The sequence below is a fragment of the Nerophis lumbriciformis genome, linkage group LG04 (genome assembly GCF_033978685.3).
Source record: "Nerophis lumbriciformis linkage group LG04, RoL_Nlum_v2.1, whole genome shotgun sequence".
NCBI lineage: Eukaryota > Metazoa > Chordata > Actinopteri > Syngnathiformes > Syngnathidae > Nerophis > Nerophis lumbriciformis.
In genome coordinates, this window is record NC_084551.2 from 28,753,517 (window position 1) to 28,777,728 (window position 24,212).

Here is a 24,212-nt window from a genome sequence, read left to right on the forward strand (position 1 = left end):
CATAGACAAATATTGCACGTTATCATATTGCACTTAACGTGTTTATCAAACACCTTTAACATCATGTTAAACCAAAAAAAAAATATTTTTTTCTGGACCAACATTTATATACATTAATATTGTCCTGTTTAATTATTAATGTGGTGTTTTAAACTGTAAGTGCTATAGTATTTCATGTTGGGCGACTGTTCAGTCATGATTTTTTGGGTTTGTTTTACTCAAATGTCCTGTCGAGGACCAACTGTCAGCTTGCACGTGACAAGTCTGACTTTGGTTTGTGTAGTTTAGGCCGTAGTATATAATGGTTGCACATTGTGGCTATGAAATGTAATCTCTTTGTGAAAATGAGTCATCGTCTCAGAGGTATTGAATAGGGATTCTACAGGCGTATTCATTTTGCCTGTGTGTGGAAAAATTAAAAAAATGATGAACTGTAATTAACTTCATCTCTGCCATTCTCAGGTACGAACTGCGGATGCGTTACTTTCCGAAAGGTTACCTCAGTCATTTCTCGGAAGACAAACCCTCGCTCAACTACCTCTATCACCAGGTGCGACAACACAATAGAAGAAGAGAAAAATACTACATCACAAAAATATAGTACCGGTAACTAAGGGCCCTATTCTCCCATGTAATAAAGTGAAAAAAGGTGCGCGACTGTGCGGATTATGCCTGCAACGCATTCTCCCCTTTAACTTAAGTCTGTCAGTGCACGCCTTCGTCCAAGATGAGCACTTTAGCACTTTTGTTCTCATGCGCCTCTGAGGCTGGTATAAGTCCAGCGCCCCTGGTAAGTGAAACATTATATTGCAGTTGAAATTTGAATGCAGTGTGTACCACACACAATAAAATAATGGAAAAAAAATTCCAGAAAACTATCAAATCTATTCTGATCGCTTGAATTTAGACACTGGGGAACATCCATTGAAATAAGGATAAAAGGACCATATACCACTCTGAATTAACGATCAAAAATTTAAATGCACATCGTTGACTCGTGAGTGCCCCCACAGCAGAAGGGGACTGTGCGCGTATGTCAGCCATGTTTGAACATCCTGGTACTAATGGACATTCAATTTATTTGGACAATGATTCAATTTATTTGGACTGTGATCATTGAACAATGTGACTATGTAATAGTAAATATATGTAGTGTCTATCAATTGATTTGATTGATTCTTCGACAGTTAAACTTTCATGAGCCTCCGCGCAAGCACACACACACACACACACACACAAACACAAAAAAAAGCTGTCAAGCCCCTCTGATACGTCATGGCTTCACAAACATTTGTATTAAACAGAACTCTTAAAATCACAAATAACATCAGAGTGGTTATAATAGTAAGTGGAACAAAGTTTTGTCTATTTATTAAAAAAAAAAAAATGTAACCCAAGAATATCCCATTGAGGTTAAGCATCTCTTTTACAAGGGAGTCCTGCCACACACATGCATACACCAGTGTTGGTGGCATCGGAGGAAAGGTGGGTGGGGTGTTTTGCCCAAGGACACAACGGCAGTAACTAGTATGGCGGAAGCTGGATTTGTGCCGGGAACTCTCAAATTTTTCTACGATCTGAACCACGCCGCCACCACTTATTCATCTACAGCCAGGAAGATGAAGCTGTTTTAGCGTGCATACACACACTACATCACCATGGCGACACACGCTCACATGACAAGCACTGGCCTGATGCGGCCTTTTCAAATGTAAAGTGTTATTTTTACATGGACTCCAATGACATTCACTGGTGTTAGTAAAATTCAATGTTCCACAATTTCACACAACTAAGAAATAAAAGCGTCAAGGCAAATTCCACCTCATTAGAAATGAGCCCGCACTTTTTCCTAACTTTTGCTGGGTATCTGTCTGCAGGCTGAATAGAAGAATACGAATAAGACAAACGTGCGGAACTTCAAGTGTGTAAAAAAAAAAACAGCGCTAACGGGAGAATAGGGCCCTAAATAAACGCCTCAACAACTTCTATGATGGTGGTGGGTTTTTTTTTGCCTTGATCTACTTTCATAATGACCTATGCCATTTAAAGTTAAAAAAATGTGTTGTTACACTGTTTCACCAGGTTAAGAGTGACTACATGCAACATATCGCAGATCAGGTGGATCAAGATATCGCTTTGAAACTGGGCTGTCTGGAAATAAGGTGACAAAATACAGTGTGTATACCTGCAATCCTGATATTAAGAAGTTTCCTGTTTGTTCTAACCATCCTCCCTATATTATGCAGGCGTTTCTTCAGAGAGATGCCAGGAAATGCCCTTGACAAGAAATCCAACTACGAACTCCTAGAGTAACATTGATTTCTTCAATGATTTTTTCTCCTGGTGAATATACAATTAATGTCAAATGTCGTGCTCTCAATGTGTGTTTTTAGGAAAGATGTTGGTTTAAGAAGGTTCTTCCCTAAAAGCCTACTGGACTCTTTAAAGGTGAGCAGCAATGACAGAAATGTCCTTTGGTCAGTGAAGTGTGAGTCTCTCTGCTGATTGTGGGATGAACTGTTTGGTTGAATGAATGTTGACACAAAGGATATTTGTCTTGATGTTTGAGTACCTGATTAAACAGAATCAAGTTGAACATGATGTTGCCTTTGGGCTTTCCAAAGCCCTGGGCTACATAAGCCTATTGAAGAATGGCCATGCCTTTTAATTGCTGTTCAAATTTTTTTCCACTTTTTTCAGGCAAAGGCTCTCCGCAAGCAGATCCAGCAGACGTTTAAGCAGTTTGCCAACCTCAACGATGAGCAGAGCATCCACAAGTTCTTTGAGATAATCTCTCCCATCTACCACTTCGACAAAGAGTGCTTCAAATGTGCTTTAGGGGTAAGGCGGCAGTCAGTTCATGGAGACAAATTGTTCATGCTTTGTGGAAAAGTGAAGGACGTTCACACGCTTTTCAGCTTTATCAAGTCCTTCTGGTGGAAATTGGGAATTTATTTAGCACTGTGTGTGGAATGCTATCTTGTTAATGGCTTACCAGAACTAAAACAAGGTCAGGTTAGAAAGTTTCCTATTTGTCCCTTTCTTTCACACACAGTTATTAGATACATTTAGTTTAACTATATGCGTGCGTGGGTGCGTGCGTGCGTGCGTGTGTGTGTGTGTGTGTGTTAGTGTTTGTTAGTTGTGTGTGTGTGTGTGTGTGTGTGTGTGTGTGTGTGTGTGTGTGTGTGTGTGTGTGTGTGTGTGTGTGTGTGTGTGTGTGTGTGTGTGTGTGTGTGTGTGTGTGTTAGTGTGTGTGTGTGTGTGTGTGTGTGTGTGTGTGTGTGTGTGTGTGTGCGTGTGCCTGCGTGCGTGTATATGGACCGGTGTAGATGATGCAATTTACTAATAAATGTACTGTTAAATAAGTACAATAGATCGCTGACAGTGTCAAACTAATTTGAGGAATGCTTTTTGTATGGATAAATGTTTTATCTATGTGTGCATGTGAACCTAAATTTGGAAGCAATGAAAATGTTTGATGCCACTTACGGATACAAACAGTATCTATAACTCAATATATATAACTTAAAGGAGCTGTTTGCAACTTGCTCACAGTTACATTTTTCAAACCAAAACTATATCAAGAACACCAACAGCTAGCTATGTTACGGTACATATATATTTTTTAAATGTGTATATTTTTCTCTATTACTATTAGGGGTGTAACGATCTGATATCAGCAAAAAAAAAAAAACGAGCAGTCCTGCACAGCGTTGACTTGTGCAAAGCTCGACAGCCAGTTGACATCTCGGATTAGGCACGCAAGTTTGACCTTGCCTTTGTAGTCAAGTTGTTTACATAAGGTAATCATGGTAGGCTACGTGGAGCTTGCAGCTACACAATAACTAAGCACACAATATAACACAAGCTAGGCATACATAATAAGTGTCCTCAATTGAACAATATTGCAGTCCAAAAAACAACATTTTCCAATACAAATGAGTATCAAATAATTATGGATGCATATTACCTACAGATACAAAGTCTCCAAGGCACAAGCCCATTAAACAATATCCACTAACGATTGTGTCTGAATCGTTCAATGTCCTGCATCGTGCCCTTAAATTAATGAATTATTATGACCACTAGGTTTCACCAAAACACAAAGTAACACCCCACTTTAAAAGTGTAAATCTGTCATAGGTATTTGTTTTTTCATACTTACCATTGTTCTGAGTAATTTTACTTGATCAAACATTTTGTAACAGTCTTCTACAAAAATAATATAAGTATATACTTTTATGCAATAAAGTTAGTATTTTTCATACCTGCCATTATTCTCTGTTTGACCAATTTCACTTGATCAAACCTTTTCTCATATGCCACACTACAAAATAATAAAAGTATGTATAACAGAGGCTAGCCAGTGTGGCTGGGCCTTGTGTACTTTACTAAATCTCACTCCCTGATGACCTCAAGAGCTGTGCTTGTTATCAGGTTAATGGCTCGGGCTTTTAGCTTGGTAGTTGGCCCACTCGTCTATCATGCCAGCGATCCTGGTTGGAATCCTGGGTTGAACAGAAAGAAGGGATTTAACCCCGCAGATTACATATCTACTATGATTCCTGCTGATACCGTATCAGTTTTAGATCGTATCGACTAACACTTAACACTCCAATATCTGTACACTGTGGGAAGGGAAAAGTTGTATCGGGACATCCCTATATCCCCAACTAATTGTATTGAATAAAAAAACAGGTCGGCCAGAGGAACTTGTTTGGCATTCAGGCCTGTCACTCACCATGTTTCGTACGCATGTACAGTACTTGTAATAAGCGCATGTTGTTGTTATGATAGAATGATCCATATTGTTAAATATTAGCTCACAACACACAAAGCTAATGCGCGTGCATGGTTTATGTACGTACGTAGTTATGTACTAAAAGCCATATGATGGCAGAATACAATGCTTAAAATACATTAATCAGCCTCCTTAAGTAGCCAAAAGTGGAACGTGAAAATGCTAAAAGTAGGGATCACGTTAACCTATTAGATTTGAGATGTGTGATGAAGTGGACTAAAATAACAATAATAATAATAACAATAATTAAAGTTTTTCTTTCTACCTTTCCAGTCTAGTTGGGTAATATCAGTCGAGTTGGCAATCGGACCAGAGGAAGGAATCAGCTACCTCACAGATAAGGGCTCAATGGTGAGTATTATCATAGAATATTGACATTTCTGTCAATATGAAACCGTTATTGGATATCTCTGTCCATGCCACACAGTACATGTGTGTATATTGCCGTATATGAGCGTTTAAGCTGCAGGGTTCATCACTTCATGCTCTTTTTAAAGGAAGTACAGTAGTAGAAATCTACCACACTGCCCTCTTCTGGTGTGTCTTGCCTGTGCAATTAGTTACAGCTGTTAAGACAGCTGTTCAGTCACATAAAAAAAGTTTAATCACTGTTTAATGTTAATGTATCTTTATGTCTTCAGCCTACCCACTTAGCTAACTTCAACCAGGTTCAGTCCATCCAATATTCAGCTTTGGAGGAAAAGGACAGGAAAGGCATGCTGCAGCTCAACGTAGCAGGAGCTCCAGAGGTAACAAACACACACGTCATCCCTGATGTTGTCTTCTGCTTTCCACCAAATGATCAGTTGAATGATAAGATGTCACAATCACACAATTAGTTGAAATTATTGTGTAATCCATGCATGTAACGATCTCACACTAGCGTCTACTTATTAGTCATTGTACTGTAGAATAGCTGGTAATGACACAGTCCTCTGGCAAAGATGAATGCAATGGCAGCATGTGTAGGTCTAGAGTGGGCGGTGTTTACAGTAGAACGCACCAGTGGAAAAAGATATCTGCGTCATGTTTTTTTTTTCTTTTTTGTGTGGGTGTAATCAAATTAATATGCTGGGATGTGTTGTTCATTTAAAAATCATATAAAACCTCTCAGCTCATTTTTAACCGACTAATTCTGTGTGTTTCTGCATGCGTGTGAAGCCCCTCACAGTCACCACAGCGTCGCTGACCACAGCAGAAAACATGGCCGACTTGATTGACGGTTACTGTCGACTCTTCTCCTTAGCTACTCACTCCTTCATCGTCAGAGTCCACAAGGGTAGGACACAATATGGCTTCTACTGTATGTACTTTTGTTAGGCTTGCTGCACTGCAGTGGTTAACTTGGAAATAAATCATGAATTGTTGTCGCAATACTGTCAATATAATACAAACACAGACATCCAACCAGACAATTAACTCTGTTTCTGACTGGAGATGCTTGTCATAGTTTGTCACTTTTAGTAGACGTCTTGTGTTTATTTGTTTTCTAGAAATAACTGTGTGGTAAGAACATAGTGATGTGTTGGCTCTCGCTACTGTAGCTGATTTATTTTGTCTTGCAGAGGGCGACAGAGCACTACCATCTCTGCCAAAGTAAGTCCTATTGTTTGTTAGAAATAGCGTTCTTTTTTGTCCTCTGTGAAATTGTTACATTCTGCATACACATTGTTATGCAACTGCAAATACAAAAATAAGAATTTTTTGCATATAGAAAATATAGAAACCTTATAGCAGACCTGCCAACATGTGCCCTTTTCGTACTCTCATTTGACCATTGAATATGCTTGTACTGTATGCTTTGCTGCTCTCAAGGTGCCTATTTTGTTGCATTTCGTCGGTTTCACTTTTGAGTTAAGTATATTACATCTGAAAAATGTGCTCCTATGTTGACACTACTGGCTCGTTCTTTCCCTGCAAACTCTCTAGTGTAGCATGCTGTGAACCTCCAACAAATCTCATGTCATGGCTACATGGACTTTAAAGCTGTGATTGGTTGGCTACTTGACTTGTCAAACATTATTTTCTGTGTGTATACGACTCGTTCAGAGGCCGTACAGCCCATCAACACGATGCTTTATCTGCTGATTTTGGTTCAACACTGCGGTCCCTTCCAAGGTTTCTCATTGTTCCAATTGGGATGAGTTTTTTCTTGCCTGGATGTAGGATCAGAGCCGAGGATGTCGTTGTGGTTTGTAAAGCCCTTTGGAGTATTTGAGATTAAGGGCTATACAAATAAACTTTGATTGATTGATTGATATACATGATTATTGCGATATTTTTGTGATGAATCACATGTTATTTTTGACAGCCTTAAAATAAAGCATAACATGTCTTGAAGATTTGGCAGGGCTGCTATAGTCACAGTACATATTGTTGGACATGACATTCATGTGGAAGGAGCTTCAACCACAAGTTAATTACCAAATCATTTTATTTTATCCAATGCAGAGTGTCAAATCACGAGAGGCGGATGGAAAAACGGATGGAGGGAGTACGAACCAGAGCAGTTTGTGTGTCAGGTAGAAGACTCACTGTGGCCTTCACTGTTTGTCTCTCTCTGGTGCTTTCAATGTTGTGAATGACCGCTGAGTAGCTGAAGGCTTTGTAGACAAGAGTGTGCACCCTGAAAGCCCCCTCTGTTCGCAGTGAAGGGTCTCTCTCTGACCAGATGTTTGCATGGAGAGCTTTCGTCACTGCCACTTAGTCTCTGCATTGACTCTTTCCTATCCTCTGACTAACCCCCAGTTACGCAGGATGACATGAAAATGAGCGTAGAATTGATGATACATGTTCATGCATACTAACCTTTAAAACTCTCTCCTCCCTTCTCTGTACGCATCTCATGGTGCATGTGGCGTCTGCAGGGCACACTAGTGGCGATGGTAAACAATATCATCTCTTATGTTTGATTGTAACGCATGCGAGCAGAGGATCTCTGTGCGCGTCTGTAAATGATGATGCTTTCTCCATGACTCAACGTGTTTTTGTGTGACACATTCTGGAAAGAACAAGCGTTTCCATCCCTCCCCTTTCCTCTTTGTGTCTGCCTCTCTTCATTGCACATCACTCTGTGCAGTCCCCTTCACTTGTGTGCACATTTGACTCTTAATTGTGCATGTACTCCATGTTGGATATGGTGGCATTCTTTAGGAAAGGTAATTTTGTCCATCAATGTTCTTCTGCTACAATTGTCAGGATATGTGCTTTCTTTTGAGTATTGTTTTTATGTAAATTCATGTATCATCAGTTGAGGCCTAATATCCTGTGTTTTGGTCTGTTTTACTTTTCCATGGCTCTACAGAAACAGACGACTATGCTGAGATCATAGATGAGGAAGATACCTATACAATGCCTTCAAGTAAGTAGTCAAGCATCCAAATGCTGAAACAAATTGCAAGTCGTGTATGTATCGAATCACTCCTGATCAGACTTTGTAGATTGCATGCCGGGGTTAGTGTAAAGTGTGTGGTTAAGTGTGTGGTTAAGTGTGTGGACGGTCCAAAGGAGCCATACGTGCGTGCATGTGTGTCTTTTGGTCTTTAGCGTCTCTCTCGCTCTTAATGCTCGTAGTGAAGTAGGATTCAGCTCAGAGTTGTGTCTTTTCTTTTTCAAAAAATTTCAAATTTTATTATAAATGCTTCCATCACTTTTAAACATGTGTTATTTTAGGAATATTTCAGATTACTTGTATTTTTTTGGTCAAACACATGCACACAACCTTTCTATATGTCTTGATGTAACAATTACTTTTAAAAGGAGACATACTTACATGGTTTATAATGAAAACAATCACACATTCAGGCAGTTTTGTGTAACACAGAATGCACATTATCAATATGATAATTATTATTGAAACAAGTCACAAAAAGCATTTTGAAGGCATCTGCCCATCTGCTTCAGGCTGTGAGGAAACACAAAAAATAGGAATCGAAAAAAATTTCTGTTTTTTTTTCTTTTCTTTTTTTTTTTTCTCAGTGTACATGAATGCAGGTGTGTGTTGCTGGACCCGACTTGGACATTATCTGGACTGGACCTGTTTTTTTTTTTAAAAACCTTTAAACGAAGCTAATTTCATTTACAACCAGGTCTGGTGAAGATAAGGTCCTTTCTTTCCTTTTTTATTTTTTTATTTTTATAGATAAGATAAATAAATATTTTCTTGGATAAAGGGGAAAGTAAAACAATATAAAAATAATTACATAAGGGAGAAAAAGGGGGAAAAAAATAGTAATTAAATGAAAATGTTAGTGGACCAGCAGCACAAACAATCAAGTGTGCTTCAGGGACTGTGTTGTGTCCCTTGCAGAAGTGTTGTCCATGTTGTGGGAACCAGAATATTGATAGCAGAAAGAAATAACCCCTTGTGTGTGAGTGGGTGTGTATGAGTGTGAATGGGGGAGGGAGGTTTTTTTTTTGGGTTGATGCACTAGTTGAAAGTGTATCGTGTGTTTTTTTCTATGTTGATATAAAAAAATAGGAATCGAACATTTTGCAGACAGACTCAAAAAATGGGTTATAAACTGTGGAGCAAAATTACGTAACATTTACACTAAAGCATATCCAATGCATATCAGGAAGTAAGTGTTTTAAATGTACATTAATTTCATATAGGTCCCCTTTTAAGCGTTTTAGATACCTAACTGAAGACCAAAGACACTCTGTGGTCACACTTAGTTAACTTACCCAAAAAGGGGAAGCACTGAAATCACACATTGTCTTGTATATTTATAAGCCTGCATGATATTTTTGTATTGTTTGGGTGTCACAAGATGAAGATGAATTGACGTACATGTGATGGGAATATATATCAGGATATTACTGTGTATCTTCAGGGTTTTTTTTTTAAAAGATGTACCCAAACTATATTGTGATTATCTACACTACCAAAGTCTTGCTTTTTTTTTTTTTTTTTTTTTTTTTTTTTACAAAAGACACTCTAGTTTGGTCTATAATCAATCATTCTGAAATATTCAAAATGTGGTTGCTGTTGAACTCACAGTTAGTTATTTTGTCTCCTATGAATAACCAATTTCCCCAGAATACTATGGACTAGATCAAGGTAACAATTTGAACACACAATAAGTCTGGTTATATCGTGGTGGTACTTTGATTTGGTGGTGGTTGTGATCATTTTATGTTTGCTTGCAACTGTAAATGAAGACCTGAATGTATTACCCCAACCCCTGTTCTTTGTGTTTGTATTGTCAGTTTGGACCATATTGGCTTGAGAAACAAAAGCAAAAACATTTTAGTAAGAACAATGAGCAAAAGAGAAAAACAAAGTCAGTCTCACATTTACACCATCAAGGTATTGTTTTGTGTACCACCTCATGCTCATACAGAATAATTGAAACTGGCTCATGCTCGGCTTTAATTGCATGTTGACTGCAACCAAGCTCGCCAGGGTAGAATAATCAATTGATAACTTGATACATTTTATTACACACATAACTAGTTCGTACAACATTTTCCGCCATAAAAATGTAATATTTGCGAGAATGTCCCTGTAGAATCACACTCAAAATATATTGTAAGTCTTGCGCACACTTCTCTGACAAGCTTGGTAAATGCAAATGTATACTTTAAGTTTGTGTGTGTATTGGTGTGTATATTTGGTCCCTTTTTTACTCAACTGCCTTTTTTGTGTGTGTTCGCTTGTGTTCATGTCCATGTGTATTGTGTATTCAGCACAGGACTATGAGATTCAGAGGGACCGCATTGAGTTGGGCCGCTGCATAGGTGAGGGTCAGTTTGGGGACGTCCACCAAGGAGTCTACATCAGCCCGGTAAACAAACAAACACAAAAATACGTGTACAATATTGTGCTCTAAATTGTGTGTTTCTATCACTCAACATTGTTACACTTGCTCAGATTTTCTTTCACTTTTTAAGTTTTATTTATGAATTGTGTCCAGTGTACAATTTATTGTCTGCAGTGTAATATACACAATTTACAGTACTATAAACACCACAGCACTCATTACACGTACAGAACTGCATATGTACAGAACAGGAGAGAACAAGGGGACAGTAATTCTGTGTGTGACGTAATGTGCACTAGCTCCCAACACATGGTGACATTAAGAAGCTTAAATATAAATCTTATTTAAATAAAGTCCCCTGTAAATGGTCCCCTGGCTACAGTTAAATGGTTTTATGTGAGAATAAAATCCTAATCCTTAAAGCATTGTAATTAACATTAAGGCACATTAGTAGTGGATCCTATTTCATTTAGTTCCTAAAATACTTGGGGATTAAATACACATGGCGGTAATCATTACACTCTTTTTTTCAGACACTTAAAACAACCTCAACCTCAAACGTGCATTTGGGATAAAGGATTACATTAGAAGACTACAAAACTGTAGACCTGTTTCCTTACTTCCACAATTTTTTAAAATCAGTGAAAACATTTTTAACAACAGATCGGACAAATTCATAAATAAAAGTGGAACATTTGTGGACAGCCAATTCGAATACAGATCTAACATCTCAACGATGGCAATCGAAATAACCGAGGAAATTACTAATGCAATAGATGGTTAACAGTGTGCAGCTGTAGTGTTTATGGATTTAACGAAAGCATTTGACACAATTAATCATAATATCTGAATTAACACATTAGAACAGTATGGCATCAATAGGTTGACCTTGAACTGGGTAAGAAGCTTCTTAACCAAAAGGGAGCAATATGTGAAGCTAGGCGAACACATGTTAACAGCTCTATATATATATCCCGTGGCATACCCCAGGGTACTACTGGGACCAAAATTGTTCAATTACTATATAAACGATATTTGTAAAGTTACAAAGGTACTTGAAGTTAGTTCTACTTGTACAACTGTGTTTTTTTCAGGAGCGAACACACAGAAGCTAATACAAATATTAACAGAAGTTAATAAATAAATTAAAGAGATGGTTTGACAAAAACAGACTATCTTTAAATTTCAGTAAAAATTTAAATAATGCTATTTGGAAACAGTAAAAAAGACAGAAATAGACAAGGTAAACAGTACATTTAATCGAATTTATAGGTGTGATATAAGATGATAAAATTAGCTGGAAATCCCATATAAAAATATACAGCATAGGGTGGGAAGAAATACTTGAGCAAAGTTAAATATATTTGGACAAAATATCACTTAATTTTCTCTACGGCCCGCTATTGTTACCATATCTAAGTTATTGTGTAGAAATATGGGTAAATAACTACAAAAGTACAGTTCATTCATTATCCGTGTGTTTAAAAAGTTGTTGGATATAGAAATCATTCAAACCCAAAAATATTCAAATTCAATGACTTGGTGAATTTGCAAACAGCTAAAATTATGTACGAAGCAAACTATAACCTGCTATCCAATATTTTTCAACAATAGAAGAGAAATACATCCTTAGGGAAACATTTTACTTAAAACATATGTATGCACGTATAACACTTAAAACCTTTAGTTTATCAGTATGTGGAATTAAATCATGAAATGGATCAAGCAAATAAATTAAACAAAGAACTAATATAATCCAGTTTAAGAAAAAGTTCAAACTCAAAGTGTTTACAAAGTACAAGGAAGAAGAATCCTGATAAACATATTGAACCTTATTAAAAAAATAGATAATCTTATTCATCTCCTTATGTGAATCACAACTTACATAACCATTCATGTGAAATGTATTGATTATTTATTTATTTAATTTGTGCTCCAAATTAAGCACAGGAAGTGATCAATTAAATGTGTTATAATCGCTATGAAAGAGGTACGATTAAATAAGCTCTGCTTCTTCCAACTCCTTTTCGGACACACTGTAATGAGAAACTGGAAATATTTGACGTACCACATTGTAATCGTATGCATGTTCAAAATCAATTATAACCATAACAAATCTCATGAGTATTAAGTGTGACAATGTTTTGGTGTGTCTGTATCCTGAAGGAGAACCCGGCACTGTCAGTAGCTGTGAAGACATGTAAGAACTCAACATCGGACAGTGTCAGGGAGAAATTTCTCCAAGAAGCACGTAAGTTCTTCATTAGTGTTTGCTCTGAAAAGATCACATTCAGAAGCTTCGGAGGTGAATACTAATGAAAACCCATTCTTTCGTCACCTCAAGTCACCATGCGTCAGTTTGACCATCCTCACATTGTGAAACTGATGGGCGTCATTACAGAGAATCCAGTCTGGATCATCATGGAGCTTTGCACACTGGGAGAGGTAAGATAACCATTGATGGTGTATTATGTGTTGTTACTCCTCTACCTTGAATCTAATGGTAGACTCAAATGCCGTTCGTAGTTACGCTCCTTCCTGCAAGTGAGAAAGTACAGCCTAGACCTGGCTACTCTCATCCTGTACTCCTACCAGCTCAGCACGGCATTGGCCTACCTCGAGAGCAAACGCTTTGTACACAGGTAGGTTACCTTATCTGTATGGAATTTAACTTGCATTCCAGTTGGCTGGTAAGTTTGAAAATGATGCACTTGCTACTTCCAAGGTATGACCTCAAAGCATTCCAGTTGAAAGCAAACACAAAATATGACAGACGGACGACCTCAGAAAGTGTGTTGTCTAGCATTGAAAGGGCCCTAACGTCGATACAACAAAAACTATCTGCTGCGTGGGTTCCCTCCGGGGACTCCGGCTTCCTCCCACCTCCAAAAACATGCACCTGTGGATAGGTTGATTGGCAACACTCGTGTGTGAATGTGAGTGTCAATGTTGTCTGTCTATCTGTGTTGGCCCTGTGATGAGGTGGCGACTTGTCCAGGGTGTACCCCGCCTTCCGCCCGAATGCAGCTGAGATAGGCTCCAGCACCCCCCGCGAACCCGAAAGGGACAAGCGGTAGAAAATGGATGGATGGATGGGCTTGCAGTTTTGTTCACTTTTTACATTTTACCAACTGACGTCGCAGGTTGTTGTCGTTTTCTATTTGGAAGTAAAAAGTAAAACATATCCACATTCCCTCTTGTCTGAATCACAGCATTATTAATTTGGCCATTCATTCTCATCCCATCCCTCCTGACAGTTTTATGGAAATTGATTAAGAAGCTTTTACATAACTATACTAACGAGTGATGTACCAATATAACTTTTTCACTTCCCATACAATAGTTGGGTATTGGCCGATACTAATATTAATCTGACACGATATCAGCTCGAATCATAGCACATACTTTTATTATTTTGTAGAGAGGAATGTTAGAAAAGGCTTGATCAAATGAAATCACTCAGAGAACAATGGTGGGTATGAAAACACTAATCTTATGACATTATGATCTTGAAGTGGAGTGATAAATTGTAGTGTCTAGTCTAATAATCAAACATAACTGTGACATTCCTGACTATCGCCACCTGCTGGAGAATTTAAGGTCAGCTGTACAGTATACCCTTTTGACACTGCCTCCAAAAGTGTTTTTTTTACGAAGAGCACCTGGGGACAAAGTGGATGGCTTCACAGGTAGTATTAGAACCATAAGAGAGGATGTCGCATTGTGTGAAAGGCGAGACGGGAGTAGAATTTTAACACCCAAGACCCACTTTTCCCACCCAGAGAACAATTGTTGCCCCGTGACAAGTATTTTTTACATCCCACCAGACACGGCACAGACGTCTTCACACATTATCTGATTATGGGATGCCACGTCGCTCTGTGTTCTATATGTAAAAGGTTGAGACACATAAATGCCAGTTATGTTGTTTTAGCGCTGATGCTCCAATTTTGTGGGATCTCTGTGTGAAAGAGTTGTATCTTTTCCCTCTTCAGGGACATAGCAGCACGGAACGTCCTGGTATCCACCGTGGATTGTGTGAAGCTGGGTGATTTTGGTCTGTCACGGTACATGGAAGACAGTTCTTATTACAAAGGTAAAAATAGCAATTTCCATGCATTTAACATAATTGTTGCTAAAGCGTAACAATTTGTTTCATTTATGTCTCCCAGCATCTAAGGGAAAGCTGCCTATTAAATGGATGGCTCCTGAGTCTATCAATTTTAGAAGATTTACCACAGCCAGTGATGTCTGGATGTTTGGTAAGTTCCACACGCACCATAGTATTACATAATATAGTAAATATTTTTCTGTTCACCCTTTACTCACTAATATTTGCCTACATTTTTGTGCCTTTTTTTACATTTGCATAGGTGTCTGTATGTGGGAGATTTTAATGTACGGCATTAAGCCTTTCCAAGGTGTGAAAAACAATGACGTCATTGGCAGGATAGAAAATGGAGAACGACTGGCCATGCCCCCGCAGTGCCCCCCTACCCTCTACAGTTTGATGACGAAGTGCTGGTCGTATGATCCCAGCAAAAGGCCGCGCTTCAATGAACTGAAAACCCAGCTCAGGTATTTAATTTAAATTGTGGTTTGAAAGATCTTTATGTGGGAATTCTTAAGGTATGCTGTTTTGTGCAAAGGTACACTTATTTGTAATAGTAAACCTTTTCACATCAGTTGTTTTGACACAATTAGTGATTATTACAACACAAATTTACACCAGATTTTTTAACTAGACAAGAACATATGCAAATATTAACACAAATACAACTATTATATTGTTAACAAATCAGTCTCGTGGAGATCTGTGTTCTGCTAAGGCCCAGACGTTTGGCGGGTTGAGAAAAAAACCACATCCTCCACACGTGTCGGATGAATAGATACGTCACGTCCAGACGGCAACTAATCACTGAGTGAAAACAATGTTATTTTCTACACCTACATAGAAACGAAAAGAGCATGTGCACATAAAGTCGAGTTGTCTTCAGCTACAGTACACACCAAACAAACACAAGAAGAAGATGATGAATGGACACAAAAAACGAGAGTTGCTTGCTAATAGCAGCACAAACACAGCTCTGTTGTCCATCATTGTTGTAGGTACCGGTTGTTGCGTGCATGGTTCTTATGGCTTCGAAACAGTGCCAATATCCTTGCGCGTAAAAACCACACTGCGCATACTCATTTTGTGCGCAATATTAAATATTGTTGCAGCTAACCCAGAACAATTTTGCCATGTGGATGGAAGGTCGAAACGATACAATACTTTATTGTTTAGTCCTAAAAACTTCCTTGTGTGGACAAGAATTAAGTGACACAAATGTGGTAATTAAAGTATTTCTAAAACAACATACCGGTACATTAGGTGTCTTCAAATGGCACAGTGAACCTCCCCTCCCGGGTGATAGATTGTATATGTTTTTCAGGTCCGACTCCAGAACTCTGTTTACTCGCTTCCTGTAGGACGTAAAAATGTATTAATGTTCAATTTATTATAAATCAAGTTTGCTTAGCAGTAGAGATGTCCGATAATGGCTTTTTTGCCGATATTCCGATATTATCTAACTCTTAATCACCGATTCCGATATCAACCGATACCGATATATACAGTTGTGGAATTAACACATTATTATGCCTAATTTTGTTGTGATGCCCCGCTGGATGCATTAAACAAAGTAACAAGGTTTTCCAAAATAAGAGAACAACTTCAACTCAAGTTATGGAAAAAAGTGCCAACATGGCACTGCCATATTTATTATTGAAGTCACAAAGTGTATTCATTTTTTTAACATGCCTCAAAACAGCATCTTGGAATTTGGGACATTCTCTCCCTGAGATAATCCTAATACCCCATTACAACTATGGGAAATACTATACTTTGACTTTCACAAAGTGCATTATTTTTTATTTTTTTAAACATGCCCCAAAAAACAGCTACAAAAACAATGAAAGCACACAGCTTAAGTCCAGAGTATACTAGAGTAAAAAAGTAAACAATAACATAGTCCACCTTTAGTAGACTGCCTGGCATACAGTATAACAGTAAATTATAAACTGGGCTGAATCTGCCCTGCTCTAACGTATTTGTATGAGTAACACAAATGTGCTGCATGCTAATGGTGAGTGCTTGAAGTGGCCTAGCAGTCAGCTAGAGCTTCTGAAAAGCTGCGTTGAGACAGGGCAGCTCTGTTCACTGCAAGCTGTTTGCTTTTCATCCATCTTCCGCTTGTATTCATCGTGTATCTCCTTATGATTCTTGAAGAGGTGGGAGATCAAATTACTTGTATTAAAGGAAGGCGTCTTGGTTCCTCCTCGCATAACCAACTTTTTGCAGTCATTGCAAATTGCCAGTTTATTATCCGTCAGACACACTTTGAAATAATCCCAAACCATAGACATGGTGTCGTTAGTCAGTCACCACGGCTACAGCACCGGCAACAACACACTCTTGTTGTTGTTGTTATGCTGCGCTCGCGGCGGTTTGATGAGGTCATCAAGCGTCATCAGTAAACCTCTCATGCTGCAGTCGTCAACTCCTGTGTTGTGTGTGGGAGAGGGGAAGGGCTGCTGACTGGAAGACGCAACTGCTCTGTACTGCTCCCAACGTCCGTGTTTTACCAGATATGTACCGCTCTGTACAGCGGCGTTTTAAAAAGTCATTAAATTTACGTTTTGAAACCGATACCGATAATTTCCGATATTACATTTTAAAGCATTTATCAACCGATAATATCAGCCGGCCGATATTATCGGACATTTCTACTTAGCAGGTTTTATTTTTCTGAAGCTATTGCACCTCTCCTAAAATCTTTTGGTGCCTTCCACTTTGAAAACTTTCAACATATCCAACGATACCTTTGCACAGTACAACACTATTTCTGCAATGTCTGAATTAATCTTGAGAATCTCCTTTACCTGTCTTGTATACACATTACATTTTTGCATCCTGTGTGTTGAAAGCCCCTGAGCCCACAATGTTGCTATGTCAATTTTCCAACCTTTGTGTTCTAATAGTAGACTGCACAAATGACTCACACTTCTGCAGTAAATCTACCGTCTGACATCGGCAACCATGGTCATATTTCCTTCGAAGCTTGAATCATCTACTAGATGGTTCCCTTTCTCATTGATATGCGTGAGATTTGTCACTTTTAGCAAAACAGGTTGCATGAAAGAAGCTTCAAAATATTTGTCCTGTGAAAACACAGATGTTATAGATTTTCCACACAACCCTAACCCTAGCTAACCTCACACATTTACCTTCAGGTGTTACCACACTCACATTACTTTTACAGAAGTCCAATTTTAAATATAAAAATATTTAAATGTAATATTTCTTCCACTTTTTGGACAACAGGGGTCACTGTGATTACTCTGGTACTCTATGCCCGTCACAGTACAGTAGTATCATTATAGTTGCTGATGCTGCTGCAAAGACAGTTTAACTTGTGGTCCCTTAGCTAATACTTAATGTTATATTTTGCACATTTGCATAAATAAAAATAAGTCTGACACTAAGAGTTTCCTTTAGATACATATATTTTATGTCTCTTTTTCTCTCTTTGAAATGGTAAAATAGGAAAATAAGAGTACGTATTTAACTGCAGCGGTTTTATGAGTTGTCTCCATGACCAGTATGACTCACACCTTAAATTCCTCTGTGATACTGTACCTCCTGTTTAATTACGTCAGCTTTTCTTTCCGTAGTTGTATTCTTCTACTCCTCCTATATACCCTTTTTTCCTTGTTGTGCCTCATACTTTCATTTCAAAGCATCTGCACTGCTCAAATTCATGCACGTCAGCATATTTGTTGCACACATGCTTGGCGGTCAATGCGAAACTAAAATATTTCCTAATTCTCATGCCATCACGTAAAGTAATTGACGGTATTAACAAGAGGAAGTTGTCGAGCTTATTAAAGGGTAAAGGGTTCTCTCTTGGTCTGGAAAACGTTTATATTATAATATCAATTATAGGTCCCGCCTGCCAAATATGCAGCTCTCAGCTTCCCTTACAGTTTTCTGAGACAGAGGACCAACGTGTGTGTGTGTGTGTGTGTGTGTGTGTGTGTGTGTGTGTGTGTGTGTGTGTGTGTGTGTGTGTGTGTGTGTGTGTGTGTGTGTGTGTGTGTGTGTGTGTGTGTGTGTGAGTTTAAACAGTGGGCAGCTGCCAGGAGTTGCAGCTTGCCAACAGACACAGAGAAAGACGGAATAGTGAGAGAGAATGAGTGTAGGAAAAAAAGGAGTGCGCTTCGAAAGAGCTTGTCTGCAAGTGGTGGAAGCTTGCTCACTTGTTTTTGTCACACTTTGCGTATTTCTTTGCTGCTTTATAGCACGCTACTGGGAGAACTAGGTTTTGTCTTGTTAGCAACGCTGGAATTAGTTATTTAACTTGGTCCCTAAGTGCACCTCATTTGTGGATTTTATTGGCTGTAGAAGTGGATGTTGAGAGGAAACACTGCTGCTATTAGTGTGCTATTAAGGTAAAGTACTGACTTCTTTATCTGTCTCTTTATCTATAAGACAAAATGCTGCATCAGGTTATAGTACATTGACTGCACTGATGTATGAATGTAGGCATCTCAATCTCAAACATTACTGTCGATGAATAATTTTTCACCTTGCAGTTTGTATACACCAACTGGGACTTAAAAGTACTGAAGAAAACCTTCATTGACTATTTTTAACAAAATAACAGTCAGGGAGCACAGACCTCCATTAAGGTTTAATTAAAAATGCATGTGACCATGTTTGAAGGGATTGACTATGGTACTTTATACCAAATGTGAAGTTTTATCCAGATTTTCTGAGATTTCGAATGACCTATAGTATGTTGGGGATGTTTTTTATTACACTATATGCGAATTCTCATGGAACTTTGAATAATATATACCTAAACCAGAGGTCTTCAACTCCAACTTTTACTAAATAAAAATAGTACAGAGCTACTCATTTTTGTAATGTTTATTTTCATATCTTATTTCAACCTAGAAAAGGAAATACGTTTTTTGGAAGAGCATTAACAAAATGTTAGTATCCACAACTCACATTTTGTATCAAACATGTTTGTTCATCTGCATCTTAAATTCTGGTATGCATTTCTATCAAGTGCAGGTTTTTAATCACTATTTGAGCTACTTTGACAAAAAATAAATAATTGTGTGTTTTATTTATATGACTGTCAGCATTTAAATTGTTCTTTACTTCGGAAACAGATCGCTACTTGAACAGTGCTGCTGTTGTCTTTGTACTATTTTGTGCTAATGTGTCATTAAATGGAAGCATCATGTCTGAGTTGAACAATTGTAAAATACTAAGAGTTTAATCAAATATTATTTTACCCTTTAGTGAGCTATTTAATATCAGCTAGCGTTTTACTAAACGATGCGTTGACACATATGAACATTATTTTGTGGGAAGTTGGGCAAAAACAAAGAAATCATGTAAAAACAAATCCAATGTTTTCCCTACTATAACTCTGGACCGGTACAATCAAATTTAGTGCTACCTGTTATAGCCTCACTAATAAACACATTATAATGGGACTGTCTCAATGCAGCTTGTTGTTAGCTTGTCTGTACAGTAGAAGGCTACATAACTGCTTCTTCATAACCACCTAGTTTACCAGAGAATGAAGACATGGCGTCAGCATTGACGATTAGCAACATAGGTTCTATATTTAGCAGGTCTTCAGACATCTCTAGATCGTCTTTAAAAGAAAAAATGCGGCTAGCCACAAATTGTGTGACTTTTTCTGGTGTTAGTGGAGACTTTTGAAAACTAATATGAACAATGGGCAGCGGTTCTGTGCTTCTCACCGTTACCAAAAGCACTCAAGCCTGTGACAATAAAAAAAACACAAAAGAAGCTACCAAACAAAGTTCAATTATATGTCTAATTTGAATCAAATGTGTCATGGTCAATTATGCAATTAGGGAATGACAATGTAAAACGTTTTACCAGAAGACTGAAAGCTGTTGTATATAATATTCTTCTACTCGCCAAACGTTGCACACAAACACCTACTGAGTTGCTTGTGCTATTATTTTTCTGCCAAATACACCACACTGTTTTTAAACCCCAAAGTGTGACCCCATAATTTGACATTTCTCACACAGCTCAGAGTACTCTACAAAACACTCACTGAAACTTTTAGGGTACTCAGTCAAATCGCTGGTAAAGATTCCATCTAATATACCGAGAATATGGTCTGATTACAAGAAAATTTTAAAAAGCCACACAATTTGATACATACTTTTAAGACACTGACAAGAATGCGTGTAACATTTGAGCAAGATTAGTTGAAAAACATGGCCCCCATCAATCAAAACATTTTTGGTCATATGTCTAATGATAAAACGTGGAGGATATTTGTGTTGCATGTATGCTAGCATGTCCCCCAAAGTATTTTGAGCACAACTCATAGGGGCCGCGACAATTAGTATTCCCACATGATTACAAATCATTTTACATTTCAGTTGAGTCTAATGATCTAAGGTCTTACGTAGTTAAATCAATTTGCTGCCAATCGTCTACACTGGATATCTCTCAAATGAGAAGGGTTTTTACACTAAAGCTTGGTGTTGTCTCAGTCTGAATAAATAAACAAAGCCCTTGTTGTTCCAGATGGTGGTGTGGTCTTGGTGGGAGGGAGTGTTGATGTTACTAGGAGGTGAGGTTACCACCATTACACCCCCTAAATCAAGTAGATTAATGTGATCGTTCCTCCTGTGAGATTTTGAATGATACGTGGCGAGGCTCACTGGTGATGTCGGCCATCAGCCAGTAGAACCAGGGCAGTGGAAATCAACTTGCCTAGGCTGGCGAGGTTCGCTTCGGGACAAGGAGAGCGAGAGCAACAACAGTGCTGTGTGGGTCCGCAAAAGTAGGCAATGAATATCGTATTTTTATAGACGTATAAATGTTACAATGTTTGATACAAGTGTTAAACAATTTCAACGCCTCACATCATAAGGTTCATGCATTTTGGCGTAAGCTTGCAAACAGTTTTGGATGCCTCTGTTTGCGGAGTTTTACAGTCTGGCTACGTCGTGACATCAGATGGATGAACGTATTTAGACATTAAGTGAAGCTTTCATCCAGAGGCTTCAAGCTATGAGGAAACATAAAAATAAAGTACTATTTTTATCTAATTGTGGTATGCTGTAATGTATATAATAACTAAGACACCACTGACGTGTCACATACAGTGGCGTAAGTGCTGCTAAAAGCAGTTTTCTATGCAAAGTCAGAATCGATCGGCTAGTGTGTAAGTGTACCTAATGTTGTGTGTGGATGCATTTATAAAATGTTTATTAAGGTTATTTTCCATTGTGTCCCCAAAGACAATAGGGATGACAACTTCAAGATATATATTTAAAACAGTTGACATTATTAAAAGATAGATTATGATACTTTCAGAGGGGCATGCTTTCATTTGCAATCGGAAAACGCCTTCAGAATAAAACATCTTGCAGACAGACTTAAAGACCCGGTTATATAAGTGACTGTGGAGCAAAATGTATGCAACATTTACTACAAAGTATACCCAATTCATATTATCCAGACATCAAGTGTTGTAAATGTAGATTAAAATCATCAAAGGTCCTCTTTAAGTAAAATTAAATAAAACAAATTTTTCCTAAGAATAATAAAAACCTGTTATTAAAACAGCAGGTGTAACTTACACACTGCTGATGATATACTTTGCCAATTACATATACACAAAAATTCCCTTCCGTTAGAGACCTGGCACTTATGTTATGTCTTCTGCCTGCATATGTGTAGGAAAGGCTAACAGCTGCTGTTAACCCAGTGCTTCTCAAATATTTTCTGTTACGCCCCCCTAGAAATAAGAATATATTGTGCGCCCCTCCACTCTCCACCGTGAGTATAAATAGTATAATTTGTCTATAAAATTGTGATAACAATTCCTCTAAATAACATTGTAAGCTTATTTACATTAAAGAAACAACACTTTCCTTGTCTCCCACCGTGGTTACAGTGAAGCCAAGTGGTACATACGCTTTGTCATATTTTGGTACGGGGAAAAAAGCATGTTCCCCAGGGAGGCCTGCCCCACTATTTGAGAAGGACTGTGCTAACCAGACGATGCACATAAACTCAATGATGACAAACTATAGTCGTAGTCATAACCAGATACATGATTGAAAGAAAAAATGTGCCAATCAGGATCCAAGCTAAAAGTAAAGTTAGCTCAACCTTTGCTTTGCTGATATATCATAAGCTAATGTCACTAGTAACACATGCACTTAGTGTATTATGAATTAGGTGACAGTTGGACAAAAGCACATAAATAACTCCATAGATGTCCTGCATTTTTAACATGTATGTTACTAGTTAATCACAGTATATCGCAAATGATCTCAGAAGGAAACTTGACGGGGAATGTTACCACTGACACTGTCATTCAAATGTGCGTTTTAATGGGGATAAAGGACAAAGCTTGCCAAGAGACAGACGTGGACAGGTGCACGGACACACACACATGGTGGGAGACAACAGTACAGGAGGGTAATGATGTTGCTGAAAATAGCATGTTGAGGACAGGACAGCAGAAAGAGTGTGTGCTCGATCCTCCGAACAACTTCTGTTTTGTGGAACCATCAGCTCTTTCGAGAAGCTTAACGGTTTGGATTAGCAGGGACAGGGAATTGGTTAAGAAGGACCTATGTAGCAAGGAAATTTTCTTTCCACGGTAGGATATGGAAAGTGCTTTCATGTTTCTAAAGCTGGAACAGATTGCTTTTACTGCACTTATTACAGGGTCGAGTTATGAAGGTGCACTGTTTTGACACTAGCATTTCTCAGAGAGCATTTTTATTGCTCTGTCTTCATGTAATCACATTAGCATACGGTTATGTTACGATAACGGTCTGCTAAAGGTGCATGTCATGCTCATGGGGCAGCATCTGTTGAAAATATTTATTACAAGTGCGCATGTGTCTCATATTATCTTTATCAAGCTTGTTCAAGTGCTTTTAAAGACCTGATTGATCAAGATGCCATTATGCTTTTCATTGCACTGGATAGGTTTTATTATACCTGAGCCACTTTATACAAGAATACCAGTGCTTAATGGTTCAAAATCGTATTCTTTTGGACTCCAACACTGGACATTAGGAGACCATGTCTGCTGACTAGTGCAGCAGTAGAAAACCTATCACATCTTGTTTTTTCTCATATTGCAGTACCATACTAGAGGAGGAGAAGCTTCAGCAGAAGGAGAGGAACAGGATGGAGATGAGGAGGCAGGTCACCGTTTCTTGGGACTCGGGAGGATCTGATGAAGCACCACCAAAAGTAAGACCACATTTCTCTGTGTTTTAGGTTGAATTAATCTCTAAAATCAGTACACATAGCATAGTCCGACTACCCATCATTCACTGTGGAAGTTGTGATATAATTCAGCTTCTACCAGATTTACTGGTCATTTTCAATCAAACACATTACAAAGACCAAACATACCAACAAGAGCAAGGACAGCTGAGTACCTTAAGTAGTGTAACTGGAAAAATATGCATTACTTACCTGCAGTCTAGAGTCAGTAAGCCAACACTCAACAGTTTGTTGCCCCAGCTGTTGTACTTTATCCCAGCTTACAGCCATCTTA

The 24,212-nt window shown here is 38.3% G+C and overlaps 1 protein-coding gene across 14 annotated transcripts in view; it reads left to right on the forward strand.

The window, feature by feature from the left end:
* LOC133598716 (focal adhesion kinase 1-like) overlaps window positions 1-24,212 on the forward strand; it is a 92,713-nt gene that overhangs the window by 43,640 nt on the left and 24,861 nt on the right. For 8 of the 14 annotated variants that reach the window (XM_061951488.1, XM_061951499.1, XM_061951507.1 and 5 more), the window contains exons 5-25: window positions 463-550; window positions 2,083-2,162; window positions 2,247-2,309; window positions 2,394-2,448; window positions 2,701-2,841; window positions 5,078-5,155; window positions 5,446-5,553; window positions 5,966-6,083; window positions 6,370-6,400; window positions 7,256-7,326; window positions 7,672-7,689; window positions 8,109-8,165; window positions 9,846-9,866; window positions 10,496-10,593; window positions 12,736-12,820; window positions 12,914-13,014; window positions 13,096-13,211; window positions 14,565-14,665; window positions 14,742-14,831; window positions 14,943-15,147; window positions 23,791-23,902. In XM_061951488.1, coding sequence (XP_061807472.1) covers window positions 463-550; window positions 2,083-2,162; window positions 2,247-2,309; window positions 2,394-2,448; window positions 2,701-2,841; window positions 5,078-5,155; window positions 5,446-5,553; window positions 5,966-6,083; window positions 6,370-6,400; window positions 7,256-7,326; window positions 7,672-7,689; window positions 8,109-8,165; window positions 9,846-9,866; window positions 10,496-10,593; window positions 12,736-12,820; window positions 12,914-13,014; window positions 13,096-13,211; window positions 14,565-14,665; window positions 14,742-14,831; window positions 14,943-15,147; window positions 23,791-23,902 — 1,837 coding nt within the window. The remainder of the gene's footprint in view (window positions 1-462; window positions 551-2,082; window positions 2,163-2,246; window positions 2,310-2,393; window positions 2,449-2,700; window positions 2,842-5,077; window positions 5,156-5,445; window positions 5,554-5,965; window positions 6,084-6,369; window positions 6,401-7,255; window positions 7,327-7,671; window positions 7,690-8,108; window positions 8,166-9,845; window positions 9,867-10,495; window positions 10,594-12,735; window positions 12,821-12,913; window positions 13,015-13,095; window positions 13,212-14,564; window positions 14,666-14,741; window positions 14,832-14,942; window positions 15,148-23,790; window positions 23,903-24,212) is intronic. The other 6 variants (XM_061951465.1, XM_061951539.1, XM_061951457.1 and 3 more) reach the window with 3 other exon arrangements.